This window comes from Polypterus senegalus, chromosome 3 (assembly GCF_016835505.1).
Source record: "Polypterus senegalus isolate Bchr_013 chromosome 3, ASM1683550v1, whole genome shotgun sequence".
Lineage (NCBI taxonomy): Eukaryota > Metazoa > Chordata > Cladistia > Polypteriformes > Polypteridae > Polypterus > Polypterus senegalus.
In genome coordinates this window covers 115,445,109-115,462,914 of record NC_053156.1, presented here as the reverse complement: position 1 = coordinate 115,462,914, position 17,806 = coordinate 115,445,109, and the positions used below count along the sequence as shown (strand labels likewise).

General features: G+C 36.9%; 1 protein-coding gene across 2 annotated transcripts in view; it reads left to right on the top strand.

The window, feature by feature from the left end:
- Nucleotides 1-17,806, top strand: part of ube3d (ubiquitin protein ligase E3D) — a 73,738-nt gene that overhangs the window by 14,118 nt on the left and 41,814 nt on the right. For both annotated transcript variants that reach the window (XR_005632963.1, XM_039747839.1), the window contains exons 2-3: nt 10,947-11,149; nt 11,786-11,876. Coding sequence is in view for 1 of the 2 variants with exons in the window: in XM_039747839.1 (XP_039603773.1) it covers nt 10,947-11,149; nt 11,786-11,876 (294 nt within the window). In the remaining variant the exon portion in view is untranslated. The remainder of the gene's footprint in view (nt 1-10,946; nt 11,150-11,785; nt 11,877-17,806) is intronic.

The following is a 17,806-nucleotide window of genomic DNA, read 5'->3' as shown; positions in this document are numbered from 1 at the left end:
TCAGTGCTCAAAGACATGGCCAAGGTAAGGAGGGCTGAAACCCAACCACCACTGAACAAGAAACATAAGTTGAAACGTCAAAACTGGGCCAAGAAATATCTGAAGACAGATTTTTTTCAAAGGTTTTATTGACCGATGAGATGAGAGTGACTCTTGATGGACCAGATGGATGGACCTGTGGATCAGTAATGGGCACAGAGCTCCACACCAACGTGGAGGTGGCGTACTGGTATGAGCTGGTATTTTTAAAGATGAGCTAGTTGGACCTTTTTGCATTGAAGATGAACTCAAAATCAACTCCCAAACCTACTGCCAGTTTTTCGAAGACACTTTCTTCAAACAGTGATACAGGAAAAAGACCATGACTTTTATGCAGGCCAATGCTCCATCACTTGCATCGAAGTTCTCCACTGCGTGGCCAGCCAGTAAAGGACTTAAAGATGAAGGAATAATGACATGGCCCCCCTTCCTCATCTGACCTAAACCCTATCGAGAACTTGTGGGCACTTTTTAAACGCTAGATTTACGGGGGAGAAAAACAATACACCTCTCTGAAGAGTGTCTGGGAGGCTGTAGTCACTGCTCCACAAAAAGCTGATCGTCAACAGATCAAGAAACTGACAGACTCCATGAATGGAAAGGCTTATGACTGTTATTGGAAAGAAGGGTGGCTATATTGGTCATTGATTGATTGATTGATTTTTTTTGAAATGTCAGAGATGTTTATTTGTAAATTTTGAGGTGTTTGTTTATTATTCTCACTATAACAGATGAAAATAAACAAGTGAGATGGGAAAATTTTCATTTTCCTTTAGTTGCATAATAAATCTGCACACTAATAGTTGCCTAATAATTGTGCACATATGTATTCCCCTGATGATGTTCACACTCACATTTCCGTTGTGAAACATTCAGGTTTCAGGTTTATTAACATTTTGGATTGACTGATAGCAGTGTGTTTGTTCCATATTAAAATTAATCCTCAAAAATACAACTTGCCTAATAATTCTGCACTCCCTGTATATGTGTATATACAGTATATATGTAGATATGTGTGTGTGTGTGCAAATATTTGTGTGTATGTATGTATGTATATGTGTGTGTGTGTATATATATATATATATATATATATATATATATATATATATATATATATATATATATATATATATATGCCCGCAACACTCATGACAATGACAACACAATTACATTGACAATCATGTTACATTATTTTTTAAATTTTTCCTTTTCTTTTTCATAACTTCTTTAACACACTACTTCTCTCGCTGCGAAGCGCTGGGTATTCTGCTAGTTAACTATATTTGTGCTTAAAAACTTAAAAAAATATATATTTACATACAGTTCATACGGTCTGGAATGGATTAATGGTATTTACGTACAATCCTATGGAGGAAATTACTTCGGTTCACTGTATTACTGTCAGACAAAATTACAGACATTTTTACGAAAATACAAACCAGTATTACTGAGAGAGAAAATTAAAGGCACACAATACAGTGACGCATATTACAGCCACGTAAAAGGCCCCTTGCCATTTAATATAGACTGTTCCTACTAATGTTTATGCACTACTGTTCTAGCGCCCATTATTATAACAGGCTTAATTTATAGTTATGATATAAACAATAAAGTGCAGCATCAACAAATAATACAACTTCTTTGTGCCTGTTTATCTTGATTCAAAATTCATTAACACATGAAAGAAGTAAAGAAAACAAAATGTGAACTGGGTGTCCAGTGTTGCCCTCTGAATCTTTCCACGTTGTATCTTTCACAGCTCCCGTAGTTAAATTCAGCAGTTTGGTAAGGACGTTGGCAATATCCATCTATCCATCCATTTTCCAACCTACTGAATCTGAACACAGGGTCACGAGGGTCTGCTGGAGCCAATCCCAGCCAACACAGGGCACAAGGCAGGAACCAATCCTGGGCAGGGTGCCAACCCACCGCAGCTTTGGCAATATTCTACATCTAATGACCTTCTTTATTTAAATATGAGCCTGTGCATTGGGGTTTACCCCGGTGGACGAGAGGGTGGCCTCCCTCCGCCTTCGGGTGGGGGGAAGGGTCCTGACTGTTGTTTGTGCGTATCGCCCGAACAGCAGTTTGGAGTATCCACCCTTTTGGAGTCTCTGGAGGGGTTGCTAGAGGGCATACCTTCTGGGGATTCCCTCGTTTTGCTGGGAGACTTCAATGCTCACGTGGGCAATGACAGTGAGACCTGGAAGGGCGTGATTGGGAGGAATGGCCCCCCCGATCTGAAACCCGAGCGGTGTTTTGTTATTGGACTTCTGTGCTCGTCACGGATTGTCCATAACGAACACCATGTTCAAGCATAAGGGTGTTCATATGTGCACTTGGCACCAGGACACCCTAGGCCTCAGGTCGATGATCGACTTTGTGGTCGTGTCGTCGGACTTGCGGCCATATGTCTTGGACACTCGGGTGAAGAGAGGGGCGGAGCTGTCAACTGATCACCACCTGGTGGTGAGTTGGCTTCGATGGTGGGGAAGATGCGGTCAGACCTGGTAGGCCCAAGCGTGTTGTGAGGGTCTGCTGGGAACGGCTGGCAGAGTCCCTGTCAGAAGTAGCTTCAACTCCCACCTCCGGCAGAACTTCAACCACGCCCCGAGGGAGGTGGGGACATTGAGTCGAATGGGCCATGTTCCGTGCCTCTATTGTTGAGGCGGCTGACCGGAGCTGTGGCCGCAAGGTGGTCGGTGCCTGTCGTGGCGGCAATCCCGAACCCGTTGGTGGACACCGCGGTGAGGGATGCTGTCAAGCTGAAGAAGGAGTCCTATAGGACTTTTTGTCCTGTGGGTCTCTGGAGGCAGCTGATAGGTACCGGCAGGCCAAGCGAACGCGGCCGGTTGTTGCTGAGGCAAAACTCGGGCATGGGAGGAGTTTGAGAGGCCATGGAGAACGACTTTCGGACGGCTTTGAGGAGATTCTGGTCCACCGTCCGGCGTCTCAGGAGGGGGAAGCAGTGCAGTGTCAACACCGTATATAGTGGGGATGGTGCGCTGCTGACCTCGACTCGGGACGTTGTGGGTCGGTGGGAGGAGTACTTCGAAGACCTCCTCAATCCCACTAACATGCCTTCCATGAGGAAGCAGAGCCTGGGGACTCTGAGGTGGGCTCTCCCATCTCTGGGACTGAAGTCACCGAGGTGGTCAAAAACTCCTTGGTGGCAGGGCCCCGGGTGGATGAGATACCGAGTTCCTTAAGGCTCTGGATGTTGTAGGACTGTCTTGGTTGACACGCCTCTGCAACATCGCATGGACATCGGGGACAGTGCCTCTGGATTGGCAGACCGGGGTGGTGGTCCCCCTCTTTAAAAAGGGGGACCGGAGGGTGTGTTCCAACTATAGAGGGATCACACTCCTCAGCCTCCCTGGAAAAGTCTATTCGGGGGTTCTGGAGAGGAGGGTCCGTCGGATAGTGAACCTCGGATTCAGGAGGAACAGTGTGGTTTTAGTCCTGGTCGCGGAACAGTGGACCAGCTCTTCACCCTTAGCAGAGTCCTGGAGGGTGCATGGGAGTTTGCCCGACCGGTCTACATGTGTTTTGTGGACTTGGAAAAGGCATTGACCGTGTCCCTCGGGGAATCCTGTGGGGGGTGCTCCGGGAGTATGGGGTACCGGACCCCCTGATAAGAGCTGTTCGGTCTCTGTACAACCGGTGTCAGAGCTTGGTCCGCATTGCCGGCAGTAAGTCGAGCCCGTTTCCAGTGAGAGTTGGACTCCGCCAGGGCTGCCCTTTGTCACCGATTCTGTTCATAACTTTTATGGACAGAATTTCTAGGCGCAGCCAGGGTGTTGAAGGGGTCCGGTTTGGTGGACTCAGGATTGGGTCACTGCTTTTGCAGATGATGTTGTCCTGTTTGCTTCATCAGGCCGTGATCTTCAGCTCTCTGGATCGGTTCGCAGCTGAGTGTGAAGCGGCTGGGATGAGAATCAGCACCTCCAAATCCGAGCATGGTCCTCAGCCGAAAAGGGTGGAGTGCCCTCTCAGGGTTGGGGAGAGATCCTGCCCCAAGTGGAGGAGTTCAAGTATCTCGGGTCTTGTTCACGAGTGAGGGAAGAATGGGCGTGAGATCGACAGGCGGATCGGTGCGGCATCCGCAGTGATGCGGCTCTGCATCGGTCTGTCGTGGTGAAAAGGAGCTGAGCCGTAAGGCAAAGCTCTCAATTTACCAGTCGATCTACCTTCCTACCCTCACCTATGGTCATGAGCTATGGGTAGTGACCGAAAGAACGAGATCGCGAATACAAGGGCTGAAATGAGTTTCCTCCGCAGGGTGTCTGGGCTTTCCCTTAAAGATAGGGTGAGAAGCTCAGTCATCCGGGAGGGGCTCAGAGTAGAGCCACTGCTCCTCCGCATCGAGAGGAGTCAGATGAGGTGGCTCGGGCATCTGATCAGGATGCCTCCTGGACGCCTCCCTGGTGAGGTGTTCCGGGCACGTCCAACCGGGAGGAGGCCCCGGGGAAGACCCAGGACACGCTGGAGGGACTATGTCTCCCGGCTGGCCTGGGAACGCCTTGGGATTCTCCCGGAAGAGCTGGAAGAAGTGGCCGGGAGAGGGAAGTCTGGGCCTCTGTGCTTAAGCTGCTGCCCCCGCGACCCGACCTCGGATAAGCGGAAGAGAATGGATGGATGGATGGATTTTAATAAAGGAAAATATTGTTACTATGGGGTTGAAGATATTGTTAAAATGAGAGTCAAATCACATGATACTCCTTTTGATGGCTTTAATTGTGGTCACATTTTTTACCTGATAAAATATGCAGTTTTAATGTTTAGTGACTTACGGCTCTTTTGTAAATGTTCTGTTATGAACAGGTGACTGAGATTAAGTGAGAGATCCCTTTATCTTGGCAAACTGACATACTGCAACAGTCAGCAGTGTTACAGTGCCATAACACATCTCCCTTCGATTATACTGGTAAAAGTGGCCACTACCAAGGTTCTAGAGTTAGATTAATGTATGAAAAGTGTTACAAATTTGGTGTTTGCCCCAGTGTGTTCACTTGAAGTGATTATGATATGTCATGAACTTGAGTATAGTTTAATCGCCACACAAATAAATTCATTATTCTACATTCCTCAATTAATATTCATCATGTTATATCAGAATTGACACTATTTTATTCATTAATTTGTGTAAGCTGTTTAAGAGTGAATACTAATTTGCCTTGATTTGTCCAGATTGAGCTATTTTAAATTACTATAAAAAGGTAGTCATCTTTTTCTTTCACAAACTGTTGCTACTGTGACCCTAACAGAAAATGGGAAATGAATGAGATATAAAGATAATGTATTGTAAATTTTGTTGTTTTGCTAAGATGTTCAGCAATACTGAAAATACAAACTATGTGATCAATGGGTTATAGGTTTTGTGTACAGAACATGATAAACATTTTTGATAAAATGTAGTATTGTCCACCAATAAAGACAAACAACCAGTCGTTATATGAAAGTTTCAAAATTCAAAGGAACATTGTGATGAACAATGAAAGTTAGGGAAAAAAAGATTTTGACACAGAGAGCACAGGCACAAACGAATAGCCTCAGACTCTCTTCTTTGTGTCCAAGGTGCACATATTTAGAGATTTGATCTGAAAATGAGTACCCTTTCATTTGTAAATCAGCAAGGTTCATTAATGAATTTAAGAGTTTTTGAAATTTACAATGATTATTTAAGCAATTGATGATTCAATATAATATGTTTAGAAATATGATTCAATTTGCAGCATAAATACATTTCTCCTTATGTTTTGACTCTTCTGTTCACTGAAAATGCATGACTTTGTTGAAACATTTCCTTAGAATGAGCCATCATATAATACCACACAAGAGTCAGGAGTGCAGAATACCTCATACTTTTGTTTAAATTAACCTCATATCTTCTAGTGAGAGAATCTTGTAACAAAAGGCCAACCCCAGTGTCTGGTGGTTCTTCAGTGTCATGCTGGCTCTAGGGTCCTCATTATAACTTTCTAACTAGGATGAGTCAGCTCCAACAGGGAATTAACTAATCATTGACCTATAACCTTTTAGTGAATCTCCTCTGCTATGTTAATGACTCACATGCCCAGGAAAGTGGCTTGTTTGTTGAATTTTTTTGATTTATAGTCTGGTGTTTAATTGGTTGATGTTTCATCATGGGGCAGTTAGCAGCTTGTTTCTGTGATATACTGTATTTTGCTACATATGAAGGCATTTTTTCCTTATTTAATTTCTGACTTTCTTTTGAAGCAGTCCTGTCTACTGTGTTATCTCTATTAATGATTAAACAGAGATATAAATGTCTAAATGACATTGGCAAAGGATACTTGTAAGTGGCTTCGCTCTATCTTTGAGTGGTCATTGTGTATAGCTTATGCTTCAGGCACATATCGGAAATCAAGGGAAAACCGATGCGGCAGGCTTTTCATTTATTTCAAGGCAATCAAGAATTCAAAAACCAAACCTCTTCTCATGACAATAAATTGTATTTCAAAAGAATTAACAATTCGTTGCATGATTTTTCAAATAATTATGAATAATGATATCACTGGCAAGAAATAATGAGCAACAAGCCACCACTTAGGAAAACTGTAAAGAATTATCCAGTTTTAAATTGAATCATCTACTCAATGCCCCTTGGTAGTAGAAAGACACACAAATGTTGGGACTGCTATTTTTTTTTTTTTTTTTTTTTAGTTTTTCTTATTTAGAGTAGGGAATTATTCAAAAGGATTTGTAAAATTGCGGATGTATACTGATTTTCTTTCATTTTTAATAACAGAATAATTTTTTCCTCCCTAATTTTGCAGGGAAAAAATGGTGCCGGGTACTTGGCAATGGATTTGATCTTGTGTTTGGTTAATATTTTACTGTTTTTGTTTAGTTTGTAATCTGTCCATTTGTAAACTGTTTTAATTGTTCTTTGGTGTTATAATTTCCTTCATAGAAGGGTTTGGCAGAATAAGCAATTACCCATATTTAAATTTGTGCTTCTTCAATTTAAGATTGAATTTCAATTCTATTCCATGATCCAAAATTAGATTAATAAGGTCTGATAATATTATTTATTTAGTATTGAAAAATCTTTCAAGTTTTGTCTTTAAGTTAATTTAATTCAGCTATTTACAGGTTAAAGTTAAAAGTCTACAGACAGCTTTACCTATGTGTGTATACAGCTTATAAAAATATCAATAGTTTTTTTTTTATTTCACAAGTTTAAAATTAGAAAATTCCTTTCAATTTATTCTTATTAACGACACTTGCACTTATGAGATGAGCATGTAAGTACATATATATATATATAGTGTGGCTGAAAGACAGACAACATAAAACCAAATCATAATACTGATATATTTTTAAAAGTGTTACAGTGTATATTCTGCCATTTTGCTCAGTTTATAACCTGTTTTGTAATATACACTATTAATAAAGAAACTTATGATGTTATCAATTACTATATATTTGGAAATATGTCAACCACTTTAGATTTATTATTTGTCAGTTCACCTGTTGTTCAAAGTCTAATTTTGGAGTTAGCAGTGTTTTCATCTGGTAATCTGGAATTCTTTTCAGAGTGTAGATTTCAGAGAGATGCCTTATAGACTTTAATTATTTCAGCACATGCAGACCAATACTCTTGCAACTTGTTTGATCACCATTTATGCTCTAATTTGAGGCTTATATATTTTAAGGTGATGTGTGTTCTCATTCACCTTGATTATATTTGTTTTGGGAGGGTTCTCTTTATCAAAAGCCAGTTATAACTATTATTAGTAGTTGTTTGACAACTGACAATATACATTTTATTGGCTTTTAAGTTAATATACTGCCAATACATTATGAAATATTCTTGTTTTTTAAATGTTTTGCAGTTTTTATTTCAAACTGAGCATTTATCTGTAATGGAAGGAGACAATCAAAGGTGCTAATAAAAACTAAAATGTTACTGTGACATTGAGTTGGACTTTTCGTAATATGGAGAAATTACACAGAATAAATCAGGGAGAGAAAACCTTTGCTAAGTGTCTGTTTTCACATCAGTTTAATTAGTGAAATCACCCAATTTGACAGCATAATTAAATATTTAGAAAATTTGAATAAATCCAATAAACTTTATTTAATGCTGCATTTTCTGAGAAGTTACATTTAATGGACAAGTCAAACAAAATTAAATATCAAATGTCAAAAATACTGATTGTGTCTCTCCTTTTTTAAACATGTATCCCCATTTTATGCTACATTTGTGAAAACAAAGATCAGTCTATCATTTCAGAATTCCTGAAAAATATCAGATTTTGTTCTTTTGTTGTTATAGACCACATTCTGGAATGTTTTGATGTGAGGAGACTGTTTTTATTTTAGCTGGTAATCTGTTGTAAATTATTTTGAAAGGTGTCTTTTCTGGAGGATGCGAGTTAAATCTATGAATGTATTATAGTATCTGTATGTTTGCTGTAATTGTTATGCATAATTGATTTTGAATTATTAGTGAAATGTGGTCTTTGAGATGCCTCAAAGCTGGTTTTGAAATTATATTGCAGTTACTCTGCACCTCTTTCGTCAAGTTCATTAGTTCCTTCTGGCCATCTGGCTCACAATTCACCCGGGATACGACAAATGAAAAGACTTCTCATGTATTAGTTTCTGAACATCTAGAATTTTGGAGTTAAATTTATATCATAAAAGATTTCTAAAATCGTTGTCTCATATAAAAGGATTTTCTTCTTAAAAAAATAGTAGTACCATCTTTAATAATAGACTAATGAATTGTTTACTTTTGTTTTATATTGCAATATGGTCCTTTTGTTTTTATCATCTTTATAATCTAAAATACTATTTTAGTACCTATAGTTATAAGAAATACCTAGTGATGCTTTTGGAATCTAGATTCCTCTATAAATAAAATTTAAGTTGATCTACTAAAATTAATGAAATAGTTTTATTTTAAAGAAATGTGTCATTTACATTGCATATTTTTAAATACTCAAAATGAAGTGTACAGCTGCAATAAGCTTAACTAGATGCTTCCTATAGACAGATGATTGGGCCCCATAATTATCAAACATCTCAGGAATTGTGTTTAAAAGTGACACTAGGATTTGAATTTGTACTACTTCAGTGTTGGAAATGAGAAGTACTTACAAAATATCCTACAACTAGGCCTAGCAATGAGTGGGAGGTCATCTCTGAGAATAAATGACATCATGATATTATGGCAGCCCTTGCCACAAATTAACACTCATGATAACATTTTGTAGTTTTCTGATACTAATGCTGAGGCTTTAACACAAACATAATAATAATAAGGATAATGATTATAATAATGGTCAAAGTAGAAGTAGGAAAACTATAATAATACTACATTTCTTCTGTTGTGCACCGATGGAGGCCCATGGTTTTCAGAAATGCTTTTTATAGCATTTCATAGTTTTATGGTCTTCAACAACTATTCTTCTGAGGACCTATCAAATCTCTTATAACAATATCATGTTGTACTTCAACAGATATCTGTTACAAAGAGCAGGAATCTAAAAGTGTGGGATTATTTTTAATTATTTAGGGTGTATCAGACTCGCACCTGAATGTTATCTCATGGATTGGAACACTTTACTTTGATTTTTTGGTTTCCTTAGGTTTCTCTAACTGTTTCCATCCATACCCTTGACTATTTAAATATGTTTGTTCTAGAAGGCCTTTTTGTGCTTTTTGTCCATTTGTCAAAACTGTCTTCATCTGGTGGTATTATCACTTTTTAGGTTCTGTTACTGCAGGGATTTAGAAAGAACCAATAATTGTGGCTCATAATATTCTTCTATGGCAGATGCCTTAAACACTTCAGTTCTTTCTGTTGACTCTCTATTTTATTGTTGTGGCCACAGATTCACTTTTAAGTTCTTAACGCTTCAGAGGACGCTTCTTTTTTTATTGGCTGCTCATTGAACATTGTTTTTTAAGAGGCCTGCAGTTTAGTTCAAAACCTCTGAGAGGCTGATTTGTCATGAATAAGCTGTAATATGGCAAGGAAATATACTAGTAGTTAAGCAACAAGCATTCAGGATTCTACATCCAAATCAACACAAAAGACTTGTTCATCCTGTTGTTCAGCGAGAATTAGCAGAAAACATCAAAATTTACTGTCAGTTATCTGTCTGCAAGTCACTTTTACACCATAAAATGGTCTAGAAATGTCTAGCATTCTGGCAGCAGATGAGAAATGATCTTATGTAGAATAATGTTTAAATGTGTAGTTTGGATTTCCTTGTTTTAAGACTGTTGATTAGACTTATTTTTATTGTTTTGATTCGTAGAAGTACATTTCACCTGTTGAATCAAACTGTGATTGCTGCAGCTTTCCTTTATTTCCTGCAGGTTTACTTGTGTGCATATGACTCTAAACTGCACTGTGCTGTGAATACTTGAACTTTAACTGTCTGAGTATGCTCCTTACACTCAAAGGAACATACTCTTACAACAAACTGCTTTAACATTTAATGCCTTCTTTTGACTAGTCATAATTTTGCCTTGTCAGAATATAACACATTTGAGACATGTAAAATATACATTTGAATGAAGAAATGCTCTCTTTGCGGTAAAGAAATTGCTAACATTTAACTACTTCAAGTATACAAATGACTCACTACAGATTGAACTTGACCACACAAAAGTTGTTTTAGATTTATTAGCTTTTACAGTACCTCCAAAGGGTACAAATGGTTTAAAGAACATGGCAGTGATTAATCCATTTTCCTTGGCCCTACTTATAAATTACAAACATACTAAGCTCATATAAGAGATTCTGAAGAGTGCCCTCTGATGCAGTAGCAGCATTTAACAAAGTGTGTTTTTTATGTACATGATAAAAATCAATTATTTTAAATTAAATATATTTGTGCTTTATTTGTGCTTTAATGTTTTAGTGGCGCTTTGGCAAAAGAGCCATCTGATGTGGAAATTTCAACACCACCACCATCATTGTTGCAAATCAGAACTTCTGATTTCTGCTGTATCATAGAACTGCCAGCAGAGGTCAGCATTACACTTCCTCCATCTAGAGAGCTGCCGAAGATAGAGGAGGATGGATTGTACATGAGACTTCACGTTCAAAATAATGATAATACAGGTAAACACTGAATTGCTTTCATGAATTAAATCTAGCTGATAGTTTTAACAGAATACTTTATGATTTGATTTGGTTCTGAACTTGTGCTTGAGGTTATGGGTAGAAAAAAATATTTTTTTGTCAGTAATTGTAAATATTTTGTGAAAGAAATTTTCAGAGACAGATATTTACGATGTTATTTATTGGTTATGTAAGTCACACTTCATGCAGTTGTCTTTTGTATAACGTTTACAAATAAGAAACATTTTGGTTCAATGGTAGAATTGAAACTTTGATCAGTGAAAGTACAGCTAGCTTCAAGTGAAAACACTGTATATTGCTTTTGTGCAGTATTTTTTTTTCTTTATTTTACCTTATACAATTTCTTGTATTAGGAATTTGTTGGTTTTTGCATACCCCTTGGGTTTTAGCGATTGTACAGCGCCCCTGAAGCAATTACAGATTAATGGGCCCAGCAGAGTAGGATCTCTTTTGTCAGTGACGGGGATTCGAAATGGCAACCTTCTGGATACCAGCACAGATCCTTAGCCTCAGAGCCACCACTCTGCCCAATACTACTAATAACTAATACTATTAATAACATTACTTTCTGTTCAATACAGAATTTACCAAATACATTTTTTTCCTACATTTTAGAAGTCCTTCCAAGTCTGATCATGAGTTTGAAAGCACAGAAAAGTTATGCACTTGCCTGCCAGTCCTGTGGGAATGTAATTGTGTTTGACAGGTAAGTGAAAAGTGTTTGAATAAATAAATCTCTCAAAGGGGAAAGGGAAAGTTGATCAGAGTTAGAGACTGTAGGTATTATTGGCAAAAGACCATCCACATCTTAAGAAAAACATTTGTACAATTACAGGACCAACTGACAAACTATAATATTGTTAGGTTTTATACACTTTTTTTATTAAATGTTAAGAATTTATAATTATCTACTTTTACACTATGTTGCTGTTCTACTAGTTATTTGTAATCCTTATATGAACACAGTGGAAAAACATTTTCAATAAAAGTTTGTACAGAATAGACAGTAGTATGAATATGTGTTGTTGTTTAACTTTTGATTGTTTTCCCCTAAAAGTAATCCTGTACCACCAGTAATTTCATTTAAAATTATTTTTGTCAAATGGAATAAAAAAATAAACATTCTTCGCCAGCAGTTGCCCTTAGGATGGAATGGATTTCAGCTACTGGTTGAAATTTACAGTTTAAAGCCCTTTATGCAAATGATTAGATAAACTCTGCTAGATACAGTATGCAGTAAACCCCTTGCTCTTTTCAACGATATTTAAGAAAAACTACTTATGGGGCAGTTTCCTCATTCGCATCCTGTAATTCGAATAATTATCTACAACTTGCATTACAACATAAAATTCAGAAAAGAAGCATTTTACTTGTAAAACATTTATGTGGTAGTCCAGTATATTAGTAGAAGAGATGAAAATGCACATTCACCTTATCAGACCATTTGCCCTTTAAAAGTATGCTTATGCTTCAATTGATTTAAATGAAAGATCTTACTTTACTTTAAGTGCTTTAACCTTAAAATTATTGTTTTAATGAAGTACCAATATCTGTGAGCAATGTTGCTATCAAACCAACATTTATTTTATTTGTATTTATTTACTCCATTAAAAGAAAGGATTGACATTAAAGTTGCCATTTATTTTTGTAATACTACATTAGTTCTAATAAATTTAGATTTGTTTGCATTGAGGAAAAAATAGTTAATATTCTTCCAGCAGGCTGGTCTCTGTGTAAAGAACTGGAACCTATCCAGAATGCATTAGGCACAAAGTAGAAACTAGATCTGAACATTATGCAAATGAAATAATGTACTTTATGCCTTAAATATTTAGTGTCTGTATATATTATTGTATTTTTTTTGTATTATTTGCCTTTTTCTTCTTAAAGCTAAAGCTATAAAGCTAAAAAAAAAAGTTGTGATCTGGCCGGAGACTATGGGGCGAAACGGCTACTGAGCACTGTGCTTGCAAAAGGTGCAGTGTGATATGTTAATGAAACACTTCAGCAGAGGGAGGGGGGGTTCCTGGAGGAAAAGATGGATTGTTCTAGAACAGTGTGCACGTTCTATTGACGCTGGGAACCAAAGGATGGGGAACACCATGTGTGTGCAGTAGCGGCACTTGCGATGATAAGAAGGAGCAGCACGGTGTGCAGCAACAAAAAGAACATAGGAGATTGCTGATCGCAGGCGCAGCACTTGGTGAGCACTTTGAATGAATTTTCCAGCTGCTTCGTCCCTTTGACTGCTCATACAGGTGGTCCTCTTTCTGACTCATTCCACTGACCTGGCATCACTGGCAACTCGTATGTCCACTGTCCCTTGGCTCTGCAGGAATCACTGGCAAACATGCACCCAGGTAGATGGACCCCCGACACATCTCCTGGCTGCTAAAGTGCTCTCTTAAGTGTTGTATCTGCAAAACAGCAACCACTGAACTATTTTTATTCTGGTATTTCCGGGTAGTCCCATCATCTTTAGATAGGTCTCAACCACCTGGGGAGCATGTCTCTCTGAGATCAGGATCCAGGGGCACTAAACTGTTATTTCCACATTGCCCCAGTTTAGATTATACACTTATACAGAGTATATTTATTAAGTCGATAGCAGTGTATTTATTGAGTTTTGCACAAGTTTTAATGTATGCCCATTTAAGAGGTGCTTATTCTTTCATTTAAATCAGTCTTTAGCAGTGCATTCAAAGTCAACAGTCAACGTTTCGATTGTTTACTTTTTACTTTGACATGTCTGTGTCTCATATGCTATCCCAGTTTGATAATTAATATATTGGCCTTATTTTCTTATTGCCTACTTTTCAACTTGAAGAAGACTTTCAAATTCAGGTTGTACTTGCTCAATTAGTATTTTGTTAAAAGTTCAGATTTAAGATCATAGTTTAAACTTAAACAATGCCATTATTTGTTTTAATTCCTTTGTGTTGATTCAGTGTATATTTACTTCATGATTTATGTATTCATTTTTAAAATGCATGTTTTAATGTTAGATGCGTTTAATCGCAATTAAAAACATACATTTATGTGAATAATTACTTAATGTTTTAATAGATTCCCAGACTTAATATAAACGTTATACTGGACAGAGAGAGAGAGATCAATTGCAATTTACTGTTATACTAAAAATGGTTCACTAACCAGACAAGCTAAACTGAGTATGTATTTACATGCATAAAAGTGCATTATAAAAAGTCTAAAAAGTCTTTCTGCATCTTTTTTGCTTTTAACATGCTGCATGTAAATCAGTGTCTTAGAACCACAACAGCTTACTACAGTTTGCAAATTGTCACATAAGTTTAACAGGTAGATCTGGTAAATGTTTGGTGTTAACATGAAAATGATTGAAAAGCTGCTTATAAGTTTTAAGATTTTATTCAGCAAAATATTTAATGTTTTAATGCCTATTTGGTTTTGACAGGATAAATTATACTAGAAATGTAATAATCTCAAAATTATAGCTTCAGTGATACTACTGGTTCTTGGTTTAGTATGTTAAACGTTTTACTTTAAATATACACATTCTGAAAATAAGATTCTTAGGTGAATGTTGTAATTCCAACTAGGTTCTCCACTGTATTTAAATGCCTTACTAATTGCAATATATGAAATTTAATTAAAAATCAAAATTGCTACTTTGTAGGAGTAAATCATGAGTTTGCATTCTGGGTCCTCACTGTGTGGTGGCACTTAGAGCAGCGAGAAAAGCGCTATTTAAATGTAGAGAATTATTATTATTATAAAATTAAAGAATAGAGTTTTGTTAAGTTTCCCTAAAATATTTACAGTATATCCTTAGCATTTGATTACTACAACCTGTGCCTAACAAGTAGCACTATACATGGGTATGTAATTCCTTTACTAATGCATCTACATCTCTATCCTCACAGATTGTGAATCCATCTTCTTTTGTGCAGTCTGATTCAGTTAACCATTTAACTAGCAGAAGACTGCACAACATATTGATTTTTCCAAGTCCATTTTCCATCATTAAGTAAAACATTAATTTGAATTGGATTACAAGAAGCTCCACTTTGGATAGTAATTTTCACTATTTTAACTTTTGTTTTTGTTGGTAATTAAATGTTGTACAAGTCTTTTTTTAATGATGCAGAGGTACATTGTTTGTGAAACAATTTTAGGGAGAGAAATGTTTACTTGCAGCATTTGCAAAAATGTCTGAAAACATAGTATAAAAAGGACTTTCATTGACTCTAAAATATAATTTTTGCAAGAAAAGAATTAGAAGTCAAAGAGTGGTCATATATTTTACCTACAACAAAGGAAAACGTTCCACATAAGGAACCCATCCTTGGTAACTGGAACAACTGCACCCCCGCTAAGCTTTTCTGTACAAATTCCATTGGGATCTGTTAAAGACATGTAGGAGGTACTGATGAGATCAATGCACATAAACTTCCAAGAATTACTCATGGCATACAGAGCACTTAATCATTTTGACAGGTTATGCACTATGGCTTCAATACCAGGGGTTGTCCCTTTTGGCAGACATAATATTATGGAAAACTTTCTTGTAAACTCTTGTTAGGCACATTAAAGTAAGAATTTCACTTTACCTTTTACATGTAACGATACTTCTACTGTTAACAGTCACTTACATTAAAAGTCGGGAATTTTTGTTTACTTGCATTTATAGCTTGTGCTTTCCTCAAAAAGCTTGAAGAAAAGAATAATTTAAAAAAGACTGAGCCACATGCTGTATAGCTGAAGCATTTGATAAAATACTAGATGAGGAGCTAATGACCAAGCTACAGGAGGTTGGATAAAGGCACAATTTTTAGGTGGTGCAAAATTGTCATAAAAGTGGAGTCCTTTGAGAATTAATTCTATGTCAGGTGCTGTTTAATAATTTGTAGAATTAAAAAATAAAAAAGTAAACAATGAGATTAAAGATTAAAGTTTGTGGATGGTATTCTAGGGGGAATTTAGGATATCCTACATACAGCAAAAATCATTAATTTTGGGCCTGGACAGAATTCCTACTTTAACAAATATTCAGTAAATTTACTTTAATTTAAAAATGTAATGTTCTACATGCAGGAAATAAATATTTTAGATGTAATTGCACAATCAGAGAGGAGGCTGAAAGTGCACAACTCATATTTGATTCATCACTGTCCACTACCAGACAGCATACAGAAGCAGTAAGGAAGCTGAAAAAGATTTGTATGCACTTGGAAGGCCTCATCTGTAATATTTTCTACGGATTTGGTATCTCTATTACAAAAATGTTATAATAATGGTCTAGAAAACAGTGAATAGACTTATTCCAGATTTGTGGGCTATGAAGAAAAAGTGTAATAGCTGAATCTTTTCAGTTTAAGCAAATTAAGCGGTAGTAAGAAGTGTTTGAAATTATAAAAAGACTTTAAAAAAATATCAACAACTAGAACATGGGAGCACAGGTGGAAGGTAGTTAATGGTGAAATTTGCACAAACTTTAAACACCTTTTCTTCACATAAACAATGAAAGAACTATAATTATATGGATCAAGCCTCAAATTGACTGTATTGTATGTAGTAATATTTCAGGAACTTTCAAATCTCAAAGGTTTTGTTATATTCACTTTTTTTTACAGAAACCCCTGAAAACTAGGTTTTCCAGCATGTACTGTGGCCACATACTACTTCCATTACTAGGAAAGTTCTTCAAAATATCACAACTGCCAGGTGGTTTGTTGGGTTCCCTGACAGGAATTCCTGGAGGATGTCACTCAGCCAGAGCTATTAATCGATCAGGAGTATCAAACAGGTGTTATTTACATCTCTCAGCACTTTGTCCAGACTGTTAATGGTTCAGTGCCATGATGCATTCAAGCTTACCATTCATTGAATTGTGGACATACTTCTTACTGATTTTTTTTTTTTTTTTTAATGAAAATTTGAAAGCCTTTCCCAGAGCCTTGTACTTATTGTCATTTGTTTTATATAAAAAAATAATAATTTGTGCCACATTTTGTGAAAATTCCAATTTAGACAAATAGATAAAACTTTATTTGTCCCCAAGGGAAATTTGGCTCTTCAGAAGTCCAATAAATAATTATATACATCAGAATGTTTAAAAAGAAAGAGAGATGAAAAGAAAGAACACTTCTGACTTATGAGTCAAAGTCCTAGTGTGGCTTTATGAAGGTTTATTTGTGTTGGTATGAAGGAACCCCAATAACATTTCTTGACAAACATAATTTATTGGGTGAAAGCACACAATGTGTCATAGAGAGGATATTCATAATGGCACCACCGCCTTTTATTTTTCTGACTTCCAGGGAGTTAAGAGTGTGTACCATAACTCAGCCCTGCCCTTTTATTAACGTGTTAATTCAGTTGGCCTCTGTTGAAGTGATACTATTGGCCTAGCTCACCACAGTGTAGAAAATCTCACTGGTCATCGGAGTTGTAGAATATGTGAAGGATTGTCATCCCCCACATTAAATGGGGACAAGTAAAGTCCTATGTAGTCTAAATTAACACAGTCTCCTAAGAAAATAGAGACTGCTCTGCCTTTTCTTATTCAATGTCTCTGTGTTATGAGACCAGTCCAGCCTGTCACTGATATGGACCTCCAAGAACTTCTAGCAATACACCTCCTCTACAGTACATCCA